The sequence below is a fragment of the Tupaia chinensis genome, unplaced genomic scaffold (genome assembly GCF_000334495.1).
Source record: "Tupaia chinensis unplaced genomic scaffold, TupChi_1.0 Scaffold146837_1, whole genome shotgun sequence".
Taxonomy (NCBI): Eukaryota; Metazoa; Chordata; class Mammalia; order Scandentia; family Tupaiidae; genus Tupaia; species Tupaia belangeri.
In genome coordinates this window covers 2607057-2631100 of record NW_006206691.1, presented here as the reverse complement: position 1 = coordinate 2631100, position 24044 = coordinate 2607057, and the positions used below count along the sequence as shown (strand labels likewise).

The 24044-nt window shown below is 39.6% G+C and overlaps 1 protein-coding gene across 2 annotated transcripts in view; it reads right to left on the bottom strand.

The window, feature by feature from the left end:
* CTNNA2 (catenin alpha 2) overlaps positions 1 to 24044 on the bottom strand; it is a 917008-nt gene that overhangs the window by 121643 nt on the left and 771321 nt on the right. For both annotated transcript variants that reach the window (XM_027768558.1, XM_027768559.1), the window contains exons 4-5: positions 3340 to 3432; positions 2310 to 2466 (exon numbers count right to left, since the gene is read on the bottom strand). In XM_027768558.1, the coding sequence (XP_027624359.1) occupies positions 2310 to 2466; positions 3340 to 3432 (250 nt within the window). The remainder of the gene's footprint in view (positions 1 to 2309; positions 2467 to 3339; positions 3433 to 24044) is intronic.

Sequence of the window (24044 nt, the reverse complement as noted above, 5' to 3'; positions counted from 1 at the left end):
GAAGGAGAAGGGATTGTGGTTCAGCCATGCCCCCCTCGGGGGGTGATTTCTCACTTTCCTTCTCTCTCTGAAGAGCACATGCAACCTATACCAAATTAAACAAACAAACAAACAAGTCTCTCTAAAGAACTGACAGATTGGGAACCAGCAGTTAGCGTAATGGCTATGTTGCTGGACTCCCACGTAGTCGACCGCGGTTCGCGTCCCGGACCTGGTGGCTTAAAACTCACACCAGGCGCGTGTGCGTGCGTGCCCAAGATCCCAAGAGGAGAATGGAAGAGAAGGGATTGCAGCATGACCATCCCCCCTGGGGGGTGATTTCTCGCTTTCTGTCTCTATGTCTCTCTCTCTGTCTGTCTGGTGAGCGCACACACCCTATAGCGAAAACCTCTAAAAAAAAAGAAAAAGAAAACTATTAAGTTTGTGAAAAGAAGATGATCTAGATTTTAACGCTATGTCTGACAATTTATCTATCCTCTCAATACTTAGTTTTCTCAAAGGAGGACTTAGAATACTAATACCTGTTTTATAGAATTTTGTGGAGAATTAAAGCGAACAACAGAGAGTCAGGCAGATTACAGACACTAAGCACGGGGTCAGCTCATTTTCCTCATCAGGCTTGTCTTACCCTCCATCATTGTAAAGTCAGCTTTTTAATCATCCATCAGCTCTAGAGATCTGACTCCACTGCTTTCAGATGAGCCTTAAACACAAGCCCCTAGTGAGAATTCACGGTCTGTCTCTTTATGAAAAGGAAATACTGTAACTAGGAAACATTTCCATATGTGACAGTCTCTCCCTAGAGATTGTTTTTGTACTGGGACATCAGAGGTCCTTCTGCCTGCTTCCCACCAGCAGTGGGAATATGATTCCTCCCTCTGGGTCTCAGTCTGCAAGAATGCAGGTCAAATCACTATTGACTGAGTGGGTGGGTGTGAGTTTCATAGAATCAACACCTGGCCAATTTGAATTTTCGAAGGTCAAGTTGATTCTTTCAATGCCTCACAAAAGAGAACTGAGGTTTCCAGTGACCTCCTTCCCACAGAGACTCTTCCAGGTGATCTGGTCTAAATGTGTTAGAAAAAAAGCCCGTTTGCTGGCTGGTAGCCCAATACTGAAACAGCATTGATGAGTCCTGTTAAAGGTCAAATTGATGCCTGAGCTGTCTATTAGCTTCCTCCAGTCTGGTTTCATTTAAAAAGAAGAAAGTACAATTTCAAGTTATGACTAGCATCTATTCTCTTTCACTCATTTCCTTATCCGACTTCATAGATCAATGTTCAAAACCTACATAACTCCCTAACACTTTTGCTGATGTTGTTTGAAGTTTGTTCATTTATTCCATAAATGAGAAGAATAAACATAGAGACAGAGACAGCCTCTCAATAGGGTCATGATGCTGTAATTCACCCCAGCTCCAGTCGGTGCCCAATCATAGACACACACATGCCCAGCACACTCCGGGGGATCTGTAGATACCACTGCTACCATCTGGCCCCAAAAATCCCTTCTGATGAACTATTACAATAACTTACATGTCTGTCTGACTTATCACAAATCATCACTTATTGGAAAAATGAGATACTTAACCTAGTCAAATTGGAAAAAGTGCCAATTTCCAAGGCATAATCCAGGCCTCCAGCCTCCCAAGTAATAGTTCTTTTTTTTTTTTTTTTGAGAGGTTTTTGCCATAGGGCGCATGCACTCAACAGACAGACAGAGAGCCAGAAAGTGAGAAATCTCCCCCTCCCCCCGCAGGGGGATGGCCACGCCGCAATCCCTTCGCCTCCATTTTCCTTTTGGGATCTTGGGCATGCACGCACAAGTGCTTGGCGTGAGTTTTAAGCCCCCGGGTCCAGGACATGAGCCGTGGTCGACTATATGGGAGTCCAGCGACATAACCATTACACTAACTGCTGGCCCCCCAAGTCATGGTACTTTCTGTATGCCATGCCTTTGGCCTCCTCTTCTACAGGTGACTCAGTCATATGAAAAGGTCATCCTATTTAAGAAATTCCAAAAACTAAAAAGGAGTCTAAGCCTCCTTAAATAATCTGTTCAGGTCCTTTCATCTCTCTCAAAAAGTTGTGTTTTCCTCTCTAAACAGGACTCAGCATCTTGAAACAACATACACACCAGAAAAGAAAGTTCAAGGGAGTGTTACAATCACATTTGCAGAGATGATGGAAAACTTGAAGAGCCAAGGAGAGCCCTTGAAACAGAGGCCCCGGGCATTAGCAAAATATTCTTTATCTCATCCTATTAGAATCCTCCAGCGGCCCTGTAAGCGGCCTGTCTGTGGGGATTACCTGAGACAGAGAGGAAGTCGTCCACCGAGGTAATGTCATCCACTGCCTCCGTCAGCACTCGGACCTGCTTCTCCCACTGGTCTTTGAAGACGTCCATGTTATCCTGAGCAACTTTGCTCTGTGGCCGGGCAGCCAGTGTGAGAGCAGCATTGATGACCTGTTTGTTAAAAGAGTCCAGGGGCAGGATGACCACACAATTCAAGAAAAATAGGCAGGTCAAAGACCATGCTGAAACCCCAACCTCTATATGTTATTTATGTATTTCCAGTGATACATGTGTTTGCTACACAGAGACAGAGAAAGGGAGGTAGAAAATGCATCCCCTAATGGGGTATGGTCATAGAGCAATCCCCTCTCTATTTCCCCTATCATTTTTGGATTAAGGGTACACACATATACATCCACTATATCTTTCAAGTTGTCAAGACAAGAATTTGAACTGTCTAATTGGCTCCCTTAACCACTAGGCTACAGGGTCAGCACCACAGACTCGTTATGGTGTCTACAGACAAATAAGTGTATTATTGGTGTTCAGAAGGACATTCAAACACTTGAAAGATAAAGCAGTCTTTCAACTATCATTAGTTTTTGTTTGCTTTGCTTTTCTTCTCCTTTTTAAGATATAGTAGCTAGCCTCAGGTTTCAAAAAGTATTTACTGGACAAGTTCTATTTACTTAGCACAGATTTGGCAGAAATATAACTCTTGTTTTCTGCATGTGCAAGCTTATAATTTAGTTGTTGAGACAAGGTAAATAGATATGGAGCACTTAAATCACAACCCAAAACAAAAAGAACGAAGTCAATATGAGTGGAAAGACAGTAATTGCCGCAGTAATTCTGAAAAAGCTGGAGTAGTTAGAAATACTTTTGGAGGAAGACATAACTCGAAACAGTCCATGAATGATGGACAGCATTTTCCAACGGGAGGAAATATGGCCAAAAAAGGAGGGACATGAAGACTGGAGCCGTAGAGAGTCCTGAATATCAGGTGACTCCACCAACTTTTCAAACATAGACAATGAGGCTTACCTGAGGACACAGGCTGTCAATCTGTGTGGCCGCCATCCGGACTAATTTCACCCCTTCCTCATTGTTGGAGATGGAACAGGCCAAATTGGCAACCTGTATTGAAGAGGATGTGAGTGAAAATCATGTTGGAGCAAAGAGAAAGTATATTACTGCATGGCCTTGTACCGTCTTTAGAAACCATCCCTTCCAAGAGAACGCTTCCATTAATAAGATAAGGGCACCCTTCAGTGTGTAATCAAATATTACTACTTATTATGCTAATTTAGGCATTTCTGGCAGAAGAGCACAGTGCTAATAACTAATTATTGCTTCGAGTTTCTCAAGCACACACAATGACGCATTTTAACAAAGGTGCTTTGAACCGTTTCTCCCTATGGACTATCCTGATCCACCTACACTTTTTCAAGCCCTCTGAGACTCATCATGGAGCACAGTGCTCTGTGATCTGGGCCGTGTCAGTACTCTGCCCAGTGAGGGAAATGCTACAGGCAATGCTTTGGATTTAAAAGACTCTTCATAGGCTGACAATTATGGTGTTCTGGCCAGGGGATCCCTGATCTGCCTGAGATGATAGTCCACAAGTAGCCAACTCCGATGCCTTCAGGAGCCAAGCAGATGGGAGAAGAGAGATGAGAAATGTATAAAAAGAAAAAAAAAAAAAAAGTCTTGTATGAGTCTGTAGGCAATGGTGAAGAAAATTAGAATGTGCACATCTACAATAAAGACATTCAAGCTTAATTTGTTAAATACACTATACCAGCCAAAACAAGTAAGCTAAATTCAGGTTCCTAGGTCAAGCAATTGAACTTATGCTATTCCTTCTCATCAAGAAGTGAGAATTGGTAGTACAAGGTCAGATTGATTGGCCAAGGTCAATAGCACACAAAGCCACCATCAAAACACTGATCAGTTCAATCAGGCTGGTGTTAAAAGGACAGGAGAATGGGGATTAGAAAGGTCTATGAAGGGCAGCAAGGGCTAGGGGCAGAAGGGCAAATAGAACAAGTGATTAGCAGAGAGAAAATCCCTTTGAGCTTCTTGGTCACTGCCCTTTGTCCTGCCTACCTCTAGTCTCCAAATCTGGGCTACTTTGTTACAATGGCTTAATACCCTGTATGATTAAAAGACACTGCATGATTGCATGGTGCAAAATGTGAAAGAAGTCATAGCTAAACAGTGGGAGTAGGGAGAGTACCATAAACCCCCCAACCCGTATCCATGGGGGATATGTTCTAAGACCACCCAGTGAATACCTGAAACTGCAAATAGTATAGAACCCGATCTATACCATATTTCTTCAACCTGATAACCAAGGCTGTTACTATGCGAGAGCAGCATGGACATATCAGATAAAGGGATGATTCACAGCCCAGATGGGATGGAGCAGAAAGGTGTGAGATTTTATCACACTATCCAGAGCAGTGCACAATTTTAAACTCATTAATTATTTCTGGAATTTTCCATTTAAGATTTTTGGACTTTGGTTGACCACAGGTAACTGAAACTGCAGGAAAGCAAAACTGTCTAAAGGACTGGAAAACATGACTCTACCACTAACCAGCTATGCAAACCACTCAGCATTCAGAGGGGGGGGTTTCCTTATCAGCAAAAAGAGGATTTGATGTTAGAAATATTTTCAAAGCACTTCAGTAAATCTTACAAAGAATCCCACTTTTAAGGGAGATGGGGGATATGTTATGTTTATTGTAGTGAAAGTGTATGTGAGGAAATATCACAGCTTGAGTTTCAAGCATTACTGTGTAGGTGTTTTTTTTCGTTTTCATTTATTTTAATTGCCAGAGAATGCATGTATTTTCCAGAGAGAGACAGGAACAGAGACAGAGTCAGAGAGAGAGGAGAGGGAGAAAGCACTCCCTAATGGGTCATGGTAAGGTCACAATTCCTTCTCCATTTTTCCACCCTGTTGGGATTTGGGACCTGAATGTATATATGCCCAACACATCTTTCAAGCCACAGGGTCAAAGATTCAACTCCAATCCACAAAAATGGGATTGGCTCCCTTAATCAATGGGTCACAGGGTCAGTCCTTGTGTAGTTTCTTATAGTTTATTGTCTGATTCTTCAGATCATTTTTGCTATTTTACTTAGTATTTATAATAAGTCTGTGAAAAGACAAAAATGCCTTGCTTTACCTATGTACAGGGAAATGTACTAAAAGCACAGCGGTATGAAGCTCTTTAGAAAAAGTATGGGACTTACAGAAAACAACTAATATAATGGCACCAGTCAAGCTTTCCCTATTGGTAATTACTTTAAAAGTAGATAGGAGATATTCTTCAGTAAAAAGACTTATATTAAGTGAGGTTTATAAAATGTGAATTAAAAAATGTAAAAAGAAATAAAATCATTCAAATTTTTTAAAAAAATGAGAGAAAGAAAAGGTGTGAGGACTAATAATGAAGGTCTCCAAATTACAGGTTTTTGTTACATCATTTTGCCTTCACTCTACATTTTGGCTCATCTTTGGGATATCTGTATTCTATATTCTAATTCCTTTTATATCCAAAGTGGTTCATTCAGTGCATGACATATAAATGGTGCCTCTTATATGTTTATCAAATCAGTTAAATAATATTTTTTAAGTTTAGTAGAACTTACTGTATACAGCAGTTTGTAATACACCAATGAAGAAAGATAATCTCAAAGATAAAGTTGTATTATACCTTCAATTTGGCTAGATAAATTTTCATATTACCTTGTAGCCAATTTTAGTAACCTTTAAACAATGATTCCTACATTCAGGACCAGCAGTTAGTATAATAGCTACGTCGCTGAACTCCCATGTAGTTGACCGCAGTTCAAGTCCCAGAACCGCTTGCTTAAACTCACGCTGGGCACGTGTGTATGCATGCCCTAGATCCCAAGAGGAAAATGGAGGAGAAGGGATTGTGGCATGGCCATTCCCCCGGGGGGTGATTTCTCCCTTTTTATCTCTCTGTCTCTCTCTGTCTTTCTGGTGAGCACACGTACCCTATAGCAAAAACCTCTAAAAAATAAATAATAATAATAAAAGGTTCCTACATTCTGGTCTGTGGTATGTATCCAGAATAAAGTGTCCTCTGTCCATAGTGAAATGAGAAACATTAGGAGAGTATGGAGAACTTTCAGAAAAATATTGGGTCATCAGAAAAGTCATGACATATTTTTGTTTTTCATTATTTTACTGGGGCTGGCAGGTGGTATGGTGGTTAGGGACGCTGGAATCCCACATGGCTAAATGATTCGAGTCCTAGACCTGGCAGCTTGCTTTCTCACTTTGTATCTCTCTCTATCTCTCATTCTATCTCTATCTGATAAATGTAAAATAAAATTAAAAAAATAAGTAGAGCCAAAACAAGTCTTTTAAAAAAGAAATATGTTATTTAACTTTATTTATTTACTTATTTTAATTTGACCAGAGAGGGACAGAGAGAGAGAGAGAGAGAGCAAGAGAATGAGAAAGCACATCACCAGGTCTGGGACTCAAACTGTGGTTGGCCATGTGGAAGTCCAGTCCCTTAACCACCACAACACCTGCCATCTCCATTTTCTATGTTTTTTTTTTTAAATGCAAAAATGCATCATTACTTTTACAATGACCCAATACATACATTTAATTTAAAGTTCTGTTTTTTAACTTGTAATTGAATTCTTCCTACATCTGCTTTCATTCTAGGAAATGATGGCAAATTTAATATGATAGTTTTATTTGCTCTTTACCATTGTTGCTTGGTATAAGCAAGAGACTTCAGGTCATACTTCTATAAGTGGAAGGCAATTGTGAAAGAATAACCAAAACATGAAAACTTAAAATGCCTCAAACTATTTCTTGGATAATATTTTCCTGCATCACTCAATGAAATAATGACTCTAGACCAAGTGCTCTATGACTGCTAAGATGAGAGAGAGAGAGAACCAGATGTTATGTGTCTCTTGATCAAGTAACATAACACAACCAATGAAATATCTTTGCAGAACAAAACAAAACTTTTAAAGGATTGGTTCCTAAGATCAACTCTCAATGTATAGGAAATTCGAGAGACAAAGAATGTCAAATAAAACCACAGAAAGGCCATCACAAAAATCTTTTTTTTTTTTCTTTTTGAGAGTTTTTTTGCTACAGGGCATGTGCACTTGCCAGAAAGACAGAGACAGAAAGAAAGAAATCAACCCATCAACCCCCAGCAGGGATGGTCATGCTGCAATCCCTTCTCTTTCATTCTCCTCTCAGGATCTTGGGAATGCAAGCACATGCGTCTGGCTCAAGTTTAAGCCACCAGGTCCGAGACTAGATGGGACTCCAGCAACATAGCCATTACGCCAACTGCTGGTCCCATGAAAATCTTGATGGTGAGAAACTGGTGGGAAGAAGTCACAGGCCTTATTTGTATCTGAATAGAATAAAGTATAATATGTATATGTTTACATAAATATATAAATATGCAAATAAACACATTGAAACCATCGAGGAAATTACATTTTTGCTAAATTATTTGATGATATTAAGAACTTTTTAAGATATTAAAGTGCGCCAAGGGTACTTTAGTGTTTTTTTTTTTTAAAGAGCCCATACTTTTTTGATATATATAATAGAAATATTTGTGGATGAAATAATGTAATATTTGAGATGTGTGTCACAATTATCTGGGGTTAGGTAAATGGGTAGAAATGTAGAAAAAAATAAGATGGCCATTATGCTTAGTTCATAAGTGTTGAAGCTGGGTGATAGTACATGATGGTTTATTACATATGGATACTCTACTCTGGGATATTCTTGAAAATAAAGCATTTTAAGAAAGTGGCAACTACAACTTTTTATGTCTGTATTACAGAAGTGATTCTTGTATGTGTATGAGTCTCACGGGTTTACAGTATAAGTCAAAGAGAAATCTGAGTATGGGCTAGAGTCGAGGCTTGTAGACAACCAAAAAGTACCAGCCAGCCTGGGCACAGAAGAAGTGTACTGTAACTGGACATGAAGTCACAGAAGTAGCTCTCTCTAGACCACAGAGCTTCCCACACATGGTGGCTATGGCTCACTAGGCAAAAACTGGTCTAGGGACTTAGGGTTGAAAAGTGTTGGATTCTTGCACAAGGGAAATAGCAACTAATAACTTCTGCATAGTGGAAATGAACTTTTCTTGGTATATCTTTTGAAATGTTTTCTTATCTGTCATTTAAATTAACTCTATAATAGCTTATATCTAATGTAGGAAACTCATCACCCAACAGAATATTAATAGATGAACGAGTGCAAGAACACCTGGCAAAAATTAAAGAGCTGGCAACTCTCGATAGTGCTCCAATGATTTATTCTCTTCAATTTTACTGATCCATAAATCCTAAAGACTGGCAGCCTTCACTCTGCAATGTACTCCTGCTATTTAATTCCACTTAAAAATCAGAATTTCATCTACTTTGCATTGCATTCTGAAAATATTTCCAACAGAAGGCTAAGAATTTCAGTATCTCCAAAAGCAGGTTGTATGTTGTAAATTGGTCGTGGACTTGATCCAAATCCCTACCTTTTAAATTTTTCTTTTGGCTTGCCTTTATTCTGCTTCTCACAAGACCAATTGGCATCATGGTGACTCTGAACATGATTTTATGTATTTTGATTTTTAGAATTCTGTCAGCAAATGATCCTAAGCTTCAGCGTTGAGGGCAGCTCCCAATTGATAATGTAGTTTGAAATGCCAGCTAACATTTCAACATCAGCCCAAGACTACTACACACAACAGATACTGGGTAATTGATTTCAACTACCTGTTCTTTAACTACAATCTGATGTTATGATATCAGAAACTTTTTGGTAAAATAAAATGTCCAAATTTTCAAAGCACAGTATTTTCTCCACTATGGCCAATTTACCATGATAAAGAGCACTGGAACAGGGGGCAAAGTAAGAGGGAAAGAATGGGGAACTAAAAATGATCAACCCTTTGACAAGATTAATGTGAGTACAAATTCAAACAGTAGACCATGAATAGATTCCAACCCAAAAAACATTGATTAATGCAGTTAAATTTGATAGAATGTTGAAACCTACTTGTGGTAATCAAGCAGGCAGCATTTATGGGATACATGTGCCCAGCTTTCTCCACTCTTGAATTGTGTGAATTTTTTTTCTTTTTTCTTTTTTTGGAGAGGCTTTTGCTATAGGGCACATGTGCTCGCCAGACAGACAGAGAGGGACAGAGAGACAGAAAGTGAGAAATCACCCCCCGGGGGGATGGCCACGCCGCAATCCCTTCTCCTCCATTCTCCTCTCGGGATCTTGGGTATGCACGCACATGCGCCTGGTGCGAGTTTAAGCCGCTGGGTCCAGGACTCGAACCCTGGTCGACTACATGGGAGTCCAATGACATAGCCATTACGCTAACTGCTGGTCCCCAATTGTGTGAAATTTAACTAGAGCAATAAGAGTCATTCACCTTCTTGAAAGCTTACATAACAATAGAGCATATTATTAAGTATTAAATGGCTATTTAGATTGATTTAGGATTGCTGGATATTGAATCAGTCATGAGTACAGGTGGTAAAGTTCCCTGGTAAACTATTAATATTGGGTCATCAGAAAAGTCATGACATGTTTTTGCACAGAAAAATACATCATGATTTCTGACGACCCAATAACTGAACTTAATCCCTGTCCATCCATTATGAAACGGAGCCCTCCTCCAGGACTTTGTAGAGTATAATGATTTGGTGTAGTAAAAGCTGAAAAGACTGGGCTAGACTTCTGTCTTTGACTTAGTAACTTAAAAATGAGTTCTCTTTGGGCTCAGCAGTAGCAATACAAGTGGTAAGGTGCCACAGTGCAAGGCTGAGGTCACACGGGGGCCCAGGTTCAGATCTCAGACCAACCTGAACAGGGTGGGCACAGTGGCAATGCCTGTTAACCCAGATGACTAGGAAGCTGGGGCAGATAATCACCATGGTGAGACCCTATCGAAAGTGCCTTTCTCCCTATCTCCTTCCCTCCTTCTTCCTCCTGTGCTCGCTCATTCTGTCTTTCTCTCTCTCATAAGAAATAACAATAATCAGTCATCTTGGAGAAAGGGGAAGCTGAGCAGTCATCACTCTACTGTGTGCTGTTGACTAGAGAGCACCTTTAAGAGTTCAGAAAAAGAAGTGATTAGCACCCCTGTGTGGGAATCCGTTAACATATCATGGAGAGGTAAAATATCTATTTTACAATATTTTCTGACTACCTGATTAGCACAGCTTTCTGGGTGCTCAGTGATGATATATATTTTTTTCTCTTTTGGGGGCACGATCTCTGAGTAGGTAAAGCAAACAATAACATCATTAGTAGGAACAGAAAGGAAATAAACCAGCAAAGAGAGCTAATACTAAGAAAGTAACTAGCTCCTTGAACTGAAGTTGTATTATGATTGACATCTCTTCCCTGATCCTTTCACAGTCGTCTCGGCTGAAAACAGTGGCAATATTCCTAGGGCATTGATGAAACAGTTAAAATTGACAAAAAATCAGAAACATCTCAGGTCCTCGTAAAAACAAAATGTGACCATTTAAAATGCAAGATGTTCTGTAATCACACACAAAAACCTGGACAGCTCAAAGCTCCAGATGAACAGGGCGTCATAGCTGTGCAATTCTGTTGTGTGTAGACATTACTACAGAAAGTGGCTCTTTCAAAAATGTCACACAGTCTTGTTTGAACACTTATTTAAAAAAATGCCAAAATGCCAGGGAAGCTGAAGTTTAATTAGCCATTAAAAACTTTTGCTAATAAAGTATTTAGGCATTTATCTCCAACATGATATGAGGTGTATCAAAAAGATGAGAATGTTTTCTAGTTTTCTGGCCCTGGAAATCAAATGATATTTTTCAATATTTGTAACTCTGTTCCATTCCAAACACCAGTACATATTCAGAGCACTCAACCCCCCCCCAACACTGCATCATTTCATTAATTTTTATAGCTTCAGGTATCATATTGGTGTTTTAAGAAGAGCACACTGTTGAAATAAAAGCAGAATTGCAATTCAGAGGTCCATAAAGCACTTGCTTCTTGTGTTAATATTTCATCATCATTGTAAATTTGAGGATAAAATGAACTTATTTACTATTAAAAAGGAATTACTTGAATTTATATTCACCAGTAACATGGTCATATAAAACCAGAGAGACAGGATAGTGGCATGAATTCACATAGACTGTTACTCTCCACAACTATCTTGGCAATAAGAGCGTCCTGGTCTCAGTCTGAATGTCGAGTCACTTATCTGTGCCCATACAGTAAATACACAAAAGGCTTTAACATATATCAGTATATTTTGTATAGATTCTTGAGGTTGGTGCAGAACATGTCTTCTATGTTACATGGAATTTTACAGTTCTGTAAGAGATGAAACAATACACTTCCCTGATACTTTTGAGATTCAAGACAGAAGTAGCTGATGTTAAGGAAGAGGGATGTAGTCTGCCATTGCTTTCCTGAGTCCTATACTCTGGCACAGGACAAACCCAGGGAGCCAACTGCTTTCCAAATCCACAGTTCACTAGCCTTCTTTGTTTAGTTACATAATTTCAGCTATGACCTAGTGCTTCTCATCCTGAGAGGTTAGAGAGTCCAAGCACCTGGAAGTGGCCATATACAACTTACTCTGATTGAAAAGATGCATCCCTCTCCCAAGAACAGACCTGGGAAGAAGAGCTATTCTTTCCCCTGACACCAAAGCACCTACTCAAAAAGGAAGAGCCACGTATTTCAACGTATGACTAAAAACCAGTGCAGAGACACACAAAAAATATTTTAAAAAAATAATAAAAAAAGAAATAGTTCTCCCTCAAGGGAACACAACTCCTCATCAACCACAGACAGCACAACAGAACTTGCATAAGTGTTACAAAAGTATTTCAGAACATTTACAGTGACAAAACTAAATGAGATGCAAGAGAAAACAGACAACCAACACCAGGAGATGAGGAAGTCCTTCCATGAAGAAGGAGATAGATACCATAAAAAAGAATGAAATAGAGCTTTTAGAGATGAAGACTGCAATGCAGAAAATTAAACCTTCTCTAAAAGTATTAATAGCAGATTAGATCATATAAAAGACAAAACCTCTGATTTAGACAAAACCACCAAAAAGAACGATCTGCAATTTCACTCCTGGGTACATATGTACACAAAGGATAGGAATACACTCATTTGGAAACCAATTGCACATTCCTGTTTATTGCAGCATTATTCACAATTGCTAAGACAGAGAATTCACCCAAATATCCATGAACAGCTGAACAGATTGAAAAACTGTGCACATATACACTGTAGAATACTACTCAGTCATAAAAAAAATGAGATACTGGCATTTGATAGAAAGTGGACAACATGGACAAAAGAGGATGAAGACTTAATGCTAAGTGAAGTAAGCCCAGACTTTGAACGAGAAGCATTGTATATCACCACTGAATATATACTGAACACACTCTATGGCAGAGATTGAAAGACTGGACCATATAAAGGCATGGAGAACTACTGTGGATAATCGAGACAGTGTGAGAGGTGGGTAAGCAGGTGGGAAGGAATCAGGGAAGAGGAAATAAAAGCAAAACATTTAACAGACACAAAAGTGGAAAATTATCGGTCGATGATGTTTATGGTAACATCTTTGACTAAACTAGTATGCAGTGTAGTCATGTTGGGAAGAGTCGATTTGTATGCTGCCAAGATGTACAATGATTAAATGATAAAAAATAAAATAAAATAAATAAAAAATTTAAAAATCCAAGATAGGGGACCAGCAGTTAGCTTAATGGCTATGTCACTGGACTCCCATGCAGTCAACCTCGGTTCCAGTCCTGGACCTGGTGGCTTAAACTAACGTCGGGCATGTGTGTGTGCATGCCCAAGATCCCAAGAGGACAATGGAGGAGAAGGGATTGCAGCGTGGCCATCCTCCCTGGAGGTGATTTTTCGCCTTCTGTCTCTCTGTCTCTGTCTTTCTGGTGAGTGCATGTGCCCCATAGCAAAAAAAAAAAAAAAATCTCCAAAAAAAGAAAAAAAAATTCAAGAAGGTGAAAGAGAGATTCAATCATAAGATAATGATAGAATTCCACACAGATGGACCTATGGATAGACTAAGTGTCCACCTTCAAAATTTGATTTGAGGCGTGCCCAGTCTGACTGTCCTGGAGAATGTCGTAGGAGTGTGTTTCTTTCATGCTGAGATATCATAGATTCCTTTTTAAATAGCTGCCTGATCCTAGAATGAGCTTATCAGCCTGATTAACAGTAACTGAAGTTCTGAAAAGTAAAGGAGACTGGAGTAGCAGGGATAATTTGATCAGGGAAGGATGGTTCAGTGGAGGTCAGCAGCTGGGGGCAGGATGAAAACACTAGGGGACAGGAGAAAATGAGAAATACTTTCTTGTTTCTGTTCTAAATGGCCCTGTGTAAAGTGTCTGGCATTCGTGATCATCCTATATAATCTTTTAAAATTATATAATTGGTGAGAGCCTGGGCTTTGGAGTCAAACAGCCTAGAGTTTATATTCTGATTCTTATTCTTGCCAGCTGGCCAAGATGCTTTGCATCTCTGAACCTCAATTTATTCAATTATCAAAGATAAACATAAAATAACAACATCTGTCCCATTAGAGTATTACAAGGTTGAGATGAGAAATGTATAGTTAACCCAGTATCTAGGAATGATTTGATAATGTTAATTTTGTAATATGGATTTGATTAAAAAGGTCACTATAAAAGTTTAAAAAAATAAAATTAATGACAAATGTTTGATCACTGATTTATTTACTCATTCAATAAATATTAATCAAGTGTTTAATAAGTGTGACAGTGAAGTTACAGATAATCCAGTTAACTATTATTATTCACATCCTAGAAGAGCTTAAATATTGGTAAGAAAAAGCACCTAAACAGGGAATGTATTTTAGAAATTAATATTGTGATGAGAACTACAAAGGAAATAAAGGGGAGCTGATGATAAGAAAGCAGGGAGGTCTGCTTCTTCCAGGGTCATTTGCTTAGTTTATTCCTCAATAATGCAGTTTGTACAAAGCCACGATTTCACTATGTATTGTTTTTTCACCATTTATTTCCTGTCTCATTATATCCCAAATATGTTCCAAGTTTTCTATATAATTTTTTAAAAAGAGGCTTTTTGCTTTAGGGTGTGTATGCTTGCCAGAGAGACAGACAGACAGATGGTGAGAGGGAAGTGAGAAATCACCCCCTGGGGGGTATGGCCCCATCACAATCCCTTTTCCTCCATTCTCCTCCCAGGATCTTGGGCACACACACACATGCACTCACTGTGATTTTCAAGCTACTGCATCTAGGACTCAAACCACATTGGCCATGCGGGAGTCCAGCGACGTAATTGCTACACCATCTGCTGGCCCCCTAGTTTTCTATATACTTTAAACATTATCTTTTAATGATTGAATACGATTCCCTCATGTTATTGCCTGACTATTTGAGAAGTCAGTTCCTTGTGGTCATACCTTTAGGTGAGTCTCCAATATTTGCTACCCGAGAGACAAAATAACAACATCTTTAGACATCTAGTCATTGCTCCTATCTGAAGTGGAACTTCTGATTTAGGGAAGTTACTTGCTTACATGTGATCACAGTGCTTGTAAAAGGTCCTCAGTAATGAGTGAATTGCCAGTTCTCCAGCAGTTCCAAGCATTGCATCCACATTCCTCAACACTCTGCCTTTTTTTTTAATTGTAAAAATAATTTTTTTTAATTTTAAAATTTCATTTTCTGTTATACATTCAATCACGTTATATAGCTTACAAACTGAATATTGCAACACATGAACATTTCTCCCTAGTCCAGTTGATAAAACTATAAAATTATCTTCAACAGATAATACCACATTTCTTTGACCCATTAATGCTTTGTCTCTCTATTTTTCTTCTAAATGTCCGTCCTTGGATTCTACTCTTTCACACACACTATATCTGGTATTCACATCCAATTACTGTGTTTCTATATCCTTTAGTCAATCAGTTTCAGTCATAGAGTGGGGACATACAATGTCTCTCCTTCATAGCCTGGCTTGCTTCACTTAGCAGTAAATCTTCCATATTCTTCCACTTTCTGTCAAAAGCCAAGGCTTTGGTTTTTTGTTTGTTTGTTTGTTGTTTTTTGTTTGCTTGTTTTTTATGACTGAATAGTATTCCATAGAGTATATGTGCCACTGTTTGACTTTTCTGCAACATGTCTTCTGATAGCCTTCCAACTATTCATTTTATAACCCACAAATATAAATCAAAATTGCTTAAAAAGTCATTTGATGTTTTCACAGCTAGACTGTGAATTCTTGTAGAACAGAGGCCTTCATTAACATAGCCTGTGACTGGGATCACACGGGTGCTCAATTCCATTTTTTTTTCAGTTTATTAAATCTTACACAGTGCCTTAAAGTTGTTTAAAGTAGAGTATTATTCAACTGATCATAGCCTAGTCATACCTTGGATAGCACCAAGTTCTATGATCTGGAATTGGACATAAGTATATGTTCCTTGTACCATCCTTTTTATAATTCATCATCAAATCAGTTTTCAGCAGCTAATACCAGATGAAATGAAACATATGCAACATCACACCACGTAGTACTGTGAGGCAATTTCTTCATGGTTACCCTAGGTCTCCTTCCCTTGTCTGTAGTTACACACCTATGAGAACACAAATCTACATTCTTAAGGCTCCTGTGGGATGTAGAACAGCTCTTTTGCTTGTGTTCTTAGGGACACATACACCACTAACAAATGCTGTTTGCATGCCTCTGCCCAAATTAAAGTGATCAGTCTGTCCTGGTGACTTTAATGGAGGTAATCACCAGCTCACATTCATGAGCAAATTGATGTGCCTGATTCAAGCTGAATCACTCAGCATAAATCTATACCCTTCATACATAAAAACCTCAGTGACTTAAAATAATGCAATAAAGCATCACCTAATGCCTTCTTGATACTTGCTCATCAATAATGTGTGGTTATGTGAAAAGGATGGGAAAGGCTTATCGTGTGTTATCTAAAGTCACACAATGAATGTAATGCCTGTCTAATTACTAAAGACCTACTGGGATTTTGTTTCTCCATCTTTACATGGAGAAACTGACATGTTATTACTCTCCATTATTATGTGGTTTCTCAGAGTCCCATATACATAAATGAAATCTCATTTCCAGGGAATAAAGTATGCTGACCTTCATCTATAGAGTGTATATTACTGGGATGAGAGCTTCAGGTTCTGTCTTTGGACTTGGGGAAGAGATGCACTGAACCATCCAGTATCTGAAATTTAGTAGGAGTCAAGGAGTGCTTGCAGAATAAAGATTCTGATGAGCAAATGAGTGCGGTTACTCTCTATAGATTGGTCTCATATACAAGATGGCAAGAAGTATGTGGCCATACCATTGGTACAGCATATAACTGTCCTAATACTGCATCTGTGACTTCAGTCCCATTTGCACAGAATTCCAATAAAATGAGGGAGATAATCAGGAGTCCCCACTTTATGTTCCACCTTGTCTTTTTTGGGAAGTGGGGGGTAGAGGTGGTGGCTCCACTAGTTAACTACCTAGCATTATGTCAAAGTTCAATTCAAGGCTAATCTGTCACTGAAGACTTCCAACTCACATAGGCCATTACTATAATTGCCTCTTCTAAACTCCTATAAGTTTATTGCCTAAACCACTGATTGCTAGTTACTACATACTATTGTTTTATTCACTATTTGTAATATGCATGGATGGATGGACAGCTACATATATACAGAATTATATATGAGAGAGACAACAGCCACACAGATAGCATTTATCTTCAGGTAAATTCCATCATCCTTGTACATAATGGTTTCATTTTATTCATCCTGGTGACGCCATGACTTCCCATACAAAACCTTCCACACGCAAGTATAAATATGGTTCTAGGACAGACTCGCTATCGTTAATGTTTTCTTACTCTGCTCTCATCTGCCCTGACCTCTGGAACCCTACTGTCTTTTATTCCTGTTGGTTTATCTTACTAAGGATGCTGATTAGTCATAGGTCACTAATGTCATATTTCCTCCTTCTGGACAATAAAATATCTTTATCCAATTCAGATGTTCCTGAGTCCTTAAGAACTTTAAGGAAAAAAAAAATGTACATTGTAGATTTTTTTTCAGAGTATAAACTCTTATCTCTCATAGTCCTCCACATGGAAATTACAATTTTTATTGGCTATGTTAAGATTATCTTTGCTTTGGGGACCAACAGATGGTGTAACAGTTATGTTACTGGATTCCCATGCAGTTGACCACAGTTCAAGTCCTGGACCTGGCGACTTAAAATTCACGCTGGGTGTGTGTGCATACGTGCCCAAGATATCAGGAAGAGAATGAAGGAGAAGGGATTACATGTGGCCATCCCTCCTATGGGGTGATTTCTTGCTTTTTGTCTCTCTATCTCTGTCCATCTCTCTGTCTCTCCAGCAAGTGCACATGCCCTATAGCAAAAACCTCTCTAAAACAAAAAATAAATAATAAGATTACTGTTTAAAAAAAATCCATCCTCATTAACTTTTTGCTGTCTGATTATGAATTGCTTTGTTTTTCTTTAGAATTGTATTTCATAGTAAAGAATCTCACTGACAACTGAATATATACTTTCAAAATAAACAGTAGAGTGAATTTCAAATGTATATAACATAATAAAATGTTATATGTTGAAGGTGGTGATTTATTTATTATATATCATATATATGCTTTTAAAACCATACTGTACCCTACAAAGATGTAAAATGTATAGTTTATATGTAAATTAGAAATTACAATTTAAAAATTTCAGGCTTTCTAGGTAGTCTACTGAAAAAAATATACCTATTTAAGGAGAAAAGGGTTTCCTTACACTTCAACTTTACCTAATTTTTTTGGTCTTTTCTTCCTTTTATCACCTGTTTTTGTAAATGAGGTTTTATGGGAATGTATTTTTTCCCTTTCACACACGGTCTACAGCTCTTTTGGCACCACCATGGCAGGGCTGAGCAGTTGTAACAGAGATCATCCAACCCACAAGCCAAGAATATTCACTATCTGGCATGGCACTTCACAGACAAAACTTGCCAACACCTTGTTTAGATGAAAACTTGGGCAAAATCAACCACTTCATTTTGTCAGACTTGTCAAATATGCCAAAGCATCTTTACAGCAAGAAATGGGAGAGGCATCAAATGATAGTATTTATGAAATAAGTGCAATTAACTAAAATCAGTAGATCTGAGAATGGCACATATTATCAACATACCAAAACATGTGCTTCTCCCAGGTCTATCTAGCAATATCAAATTCTGAGGCCAGACAATAAGAGGTGAAGCAACAAGCGGCAGGCATGGAGAAGGAAACCCAGAAGGACTTCCAGGATGTTCTCCACCACCCCGAACATTCACACAGGAGACTGCTGGTAAACACAGTCAAAGAGAAGCAAATGTGAGTCAGCGATGCCATGTGGCTTATCTCCCAGTGTAGCCACACCAACTGCCCCTTTCTAAAATCGGGGCCTATTTATATTTATCAAGATGGCAGACTTTGTAAGCTTTCATCTGCAGTTATATTTTTCTTGGATATTCACTTCCTTTAAATATTTCCTGCTTCATCCAATCCCTCATCATGTGCTTCCTACCCTGAGCTTTAACAGTATTCACATGTAGCCCAAGGAAAAGATCTAGAAAATATTCAACAGAAGGCATTTGGAAGAAACCTGAAGTTTCAATTCTTCTTTCAGTGTCTGTACCCCTTTTCCAGATCTTTCTCCTGTGGACAAGGCCAACTATTCCCATACCAGGTGACCAGCCAAGTCTCCCAGTCATCAGGAGTTCTCTATATCTATTCTATCTCAGGCTCATTAAACAGTACAAGACAAACCATCCAAGTTTTGGAGTACCATCTCCAATATTTTCCAGCTGTCCCTGGTGACATGCCTATGCTCATCCCAGTTATGCTCTATCTGCCTTTATCCTCTGATTCCTGACACCTGATTCCCATGTTCCTTTACTTAAGGGTGTATGTGTGTGTGTGTGTGTGTTTTCTGGACATCTAAAGTCACTCACCTAGGAGGCAGGCTGTCCTCTACTACCATCATGCCTACAGCTATTACATCATCTTCTTCCTCTCTCTTGTAAAACAGTCAAGTCTCTTGGTTTCATCATTCTTCCACAAATCTCTCTCAAGCAGGAACTTCCTTGTTGAAGGCCTCATGTCCCCTTTCTGCTATGCACCACAAGCCCCTGCTGATATCTGCAAATATACTGGTGCTTTGCACAACTCTGAAATCTAGGAGTTCAGGATTTTTTTCTTTTCCAGGATGCTCAAAAAGAAAGGCTGAGCAGTGCCAGAGGGTGGTCAGCCAAATTAGTCCATGTCACCTGGGTACCTTCTCAGAAAGTGCCCTGTCACATGGAGACCCTTTTCTTCTAAGGTGACCTTCAAGTAGACACCTCTGCCTTGTTGAGTATCAGATGTAACCATCACAGTCCAGAGCCGTGACCAGACTTGGACCACAGATGCATCTGCTTTTATATGCAGGCCCCCAGAGGTTATGGCCAGGTCTAGATGGAAGGAGCAGCTGTACTTGCAAAAGTGCATGTAAACTCTCAGCCAAGCTTATGCTTATAACCAATGCCCACAGGACCAGGCACAGCCCCACAATGTCCTTCAAGTGTAGCTCAGCTTAGCAACTTTCCACAAGAGAACTGTTTTGTTCTCATCTTCAATAAGTCATCTTTCCCCCTAGCTGAATCACTCATCTGGGTGAATGGCCAGTCAACATGACCCTTCAAGCTGCTATGTGAAATAAAGCTAAAAAGACACTTCTAATAATCCCAGAGAGGAACAAATAATGAGGAAATTCTATGCCTCTTGCTTTTGTTTAGCTTTGTGCATTCCATTTAAGATATCTGTTTATTTAATACTGGGCTTTTGCCTCAAATGGTCTCTGTAATTTTTGGGGGGACTCCGCCAGTTTAATAAGAATATTTATGAGAACACCAACGATATTTTGTATGTGCACATAGAGGAAGGGAAAGGGGAAGTCATAAACGTATTTTGGGAGAGGTTTTTTTTTTTTTTTGTTTTTGTTTTTTGAGAGGTTTTTGCTATAGGGCGCATGCACTCACCAGAAAGACAGAAAAAAGCCGAGATGTCCCCCCCCCCAGGGGGACCAGCCACGCCACAATCACTTCTCCTCCATTCTCTTCTCAGAATCTTGGGCATGCACGCGTGCCCGGCAACTGGTCGACTACATGGGAGTCCAGTGACATAGCCACTAAGTTAACTGCTGGTCCCATGGGGAGGTGTTTTTAAGTAAGCAATAGTTATGGTTATTATCTACTATTTCCTAGAGTCTAAGTAAATTTTATACTTCCCAAGGATACAATAACTATTATTTTGCAAAAGAATATATCATGTACACAAGAATATATATTTTTTAATTTTTTTTTAATTACCAGAGGAAGCATGCACTCACTAGAGAGACAGGGAGGGAAAGAGATAAAGCAGCCTCCTCCCCAATAGCATAGTCACATTGCAATTCCTCCTCCTTCAGTGTATATGGTAATAATATTGGTTGTCAGAAAAGTCATAATGCATTTTTAAATAGAAAAACATGTCATGACTTTCCAGACAACCTAATAATTTTTACTCTTATAAATGATTATTAAAACACAAAAGTACAGGAAAATATAAGATTCTAAATGGCCCACGAAGCTACAATAGATAATACTATTGGTACCAGAAGTTTGCTGGCCCCGGAAGTATCATGGTGCAGTTATAACTGAGAAGACTACCCTGGTGTTTGTGTGTTGACTAGGACAGAGTGGCCCGAGTACTGCAGGTCCCACAGTCTAGTCTCTCATCAACATGCTCATGTCATTTCCTGAGCTCTTCTCCGACAGTATTCTTCAAGAGCAAGGATTGTTTTATTCTTCATTTCTTTGCATTAATGTATTTACTTATACTCACCTAAACGCTATGTTCCCATTCATTATTTCACTGTTAGTACCTTTCCTTTCTTTTTCTTTTTTTGAATAGGTAAAAGCTCATTATTTGCTTTTGTGTAATCTCCAATGCCGCTATGTTCAGACAACAGAGGGGGAGCTTTATTTCTTGATCTCTTCCTCCTTGGACAATCTTGGTCAACTCTTCCTTCCTGACCTGGAGGTTCTCCTCATGGTGCTTGAGAGCCTCTTGTCATAGATCTGTGGACCTCAGGCTGGTCAGCTAAGTCCTTCTTGCAAGCCTTGCTGGCCTTCAGTTGTGGACATGTTCCATGAGAATCAACTTACTTTTCAACATCTTCTCCTTCACTTTCAGGAATATGTGACATATGTGCCAGTCATCCTCTTAGATTCCTGTTACCTTCTGAGCAGTTAATACAGGAGCCTCATTCTCCTCTTCCAGGTAACCTTCACTGGCATTCTAGAATAGGCTGTGCCCTATGGCTTACCTAAGCCCATATGCCTGTCCTCCTGGTGGATCAATGTATTTTTCTGGCATTGAGTCAAGGAAAGAACGGTAACAGGCTTGGGGATGATCAGCCCATCTTTGATCGTCTTCCCAATCTGCTTACAGGAGCTGGAGTTGGCAATTCACTGGTCTCACGGGGCCTGACCAGACCTCTTTTTTTGCCCCAGCAGAGAACACTGGAGGCAAGCATCTTCTAAAGCCTGAGAATACTCCTAGCTCAGCTGCAGTGGCAAAAGGACCATTTATAGCTTTTCTAATCTATCCTCAGGGACTAAAGAACTGTGAAGTTAAAGAATGTCACTAAAAATATATTGGAGGCTCTTAAAGGAATTTACAAAGAATGTAGGCAAAAAAAAAAAAAAAAACCATTAGAGTCAGTGTATTTACAATATAGGCAAAAACTCCTGAAGGGTCTATGTCAAATAAAACAGCATTCTTTGGGGTGAGTATGTTGGAATGGGGTTGCACCTTGCACAGGCTAGGACCCACCAAATCCATAGCAGTGCCTGAAGAGTAGGGTCTGGCTGGATGTTTCCCTATGACAGTGTAAAGCAGAGTGTTAGTACCCAAAGTGTTGGTTTTTGTTTGTTTGTTTGTTTGTTTTGGAGAGGTTTTTGCCATAGGGTGTGTGCGCTTGCCAGAAAGACAGAGAGAGAGAAAGAAAGCAAGAAATCACCCCCCAGGGGGGATGGCCATGCCACAATCGCTTCTCCTCCATTCTCCTCTCAGGATCTTGGGCACACATGCACACATGCCCAGCGTGAGTTTAAGTCACCAGGTCTGGGACTCGAACCGCATTCGACTACATGGGAGTCCAACAACATAGCCATTTCACTAACTGCTGGTCCCTAGTACCAAAGTGTTGTTTATAGGCTAGAAGTAAGAGTGACATCTGGGGGCTTTGTATGCATCTAGAATCTTGGGTCCATCCCAGGCCTATTTAACTATTGTTTGCATTTTACAAGCTCCAGAAATGGTTCCCAGAGACACCACAATTTGACAAATATCAACTTAATGCAACCAGTATCAGATGTAAAACACAATAGTTCTGCCAATCTGAAGCTAGTTATTCCCTTTACATTGCCATGTCTTCCTCTGCTAAATAGATATAACGACACCTAGCTTGTTAGATAAGGTTGAGAATCTATAGGTATCAATCAAATAGTGAGTGTTCCACGAAAGGAACTCTAGTTCCTGTTGGAGTATTAAGTGAGCCACAACAGGGCAGTAAATACTAATGTCAATAAGAAAAGGCATTCAATGGAAGATGTTTAACACAAAAATTCAGTCTCTGTTCTCAACAAGTTACTTGATACTGGCTCTAAGAAGTCAATGACGGACTCAAAAAAAAAAATTCGTGGGAACCAGCAGTTAGCGTAATGGTTATGTCGCTGGACTCCCACGTAGTCGACCACGGTTCGTGTCCCGGACCAGGTGGCTTAAAACTCACGCCGGGCGCGTGTGCGTGCGTGCCCAAGATCCCGAGAGGAGAATGGAGGAGAAGGGATTGCGGCGTGACCATCCCCCCTGGGGGGCGATTTCTCGCTTTCTGTCTCTATGTCTCTCTCTGTCCGTCTGGCGAGCGCATGCGCCCTACAGTGAAAATCTCTCCAAAAAAAAAAAAAAAAATTCGTAACATGTGATTGAAAACTGAATTTTAGGAATCCTCTAATCTAGGGCCAGTTGTGGTGATATACCTATAATTCAATTCCAAGATGCTGAATCCGCATGTGTGGATTCCATGTTTGTGTTCTGGAGCCTGTCTATACACACCAGGTGCATAGGTATGTGCCCATGATCTGAGTGAGCTGGCTAAGGCTGGGTGGATTGGAGTATGAAGACACCATTAAGAGTGCCTGTCTCTTTGTCTTGGTCTATCTCTGTCTCTGATGAGATAAACAATTATTTTTAAAAAGGATACCTTTAATCTAGTGATTCTAACCGTATGTACACACTCTAATCACCTAGCAATTATCCATTTATCAAAAAGAATTGATTCTAAAGACATAAGTTTCCCTTGGTCATGCAACTAATTTCCCTAAAATAGAGACCAGGGCCTATTTCTGTTCTTTATCTTGGATGCACATTGAAAGCTCCTTAAAAAGACACTGGTACCTGGCATTCACTGTCACAGATTCTGATGTATTAATACTTGTTCTTGGGTGTGAACTGGGGGGGGGGGGGGCAAAAAAGTCCCCAGC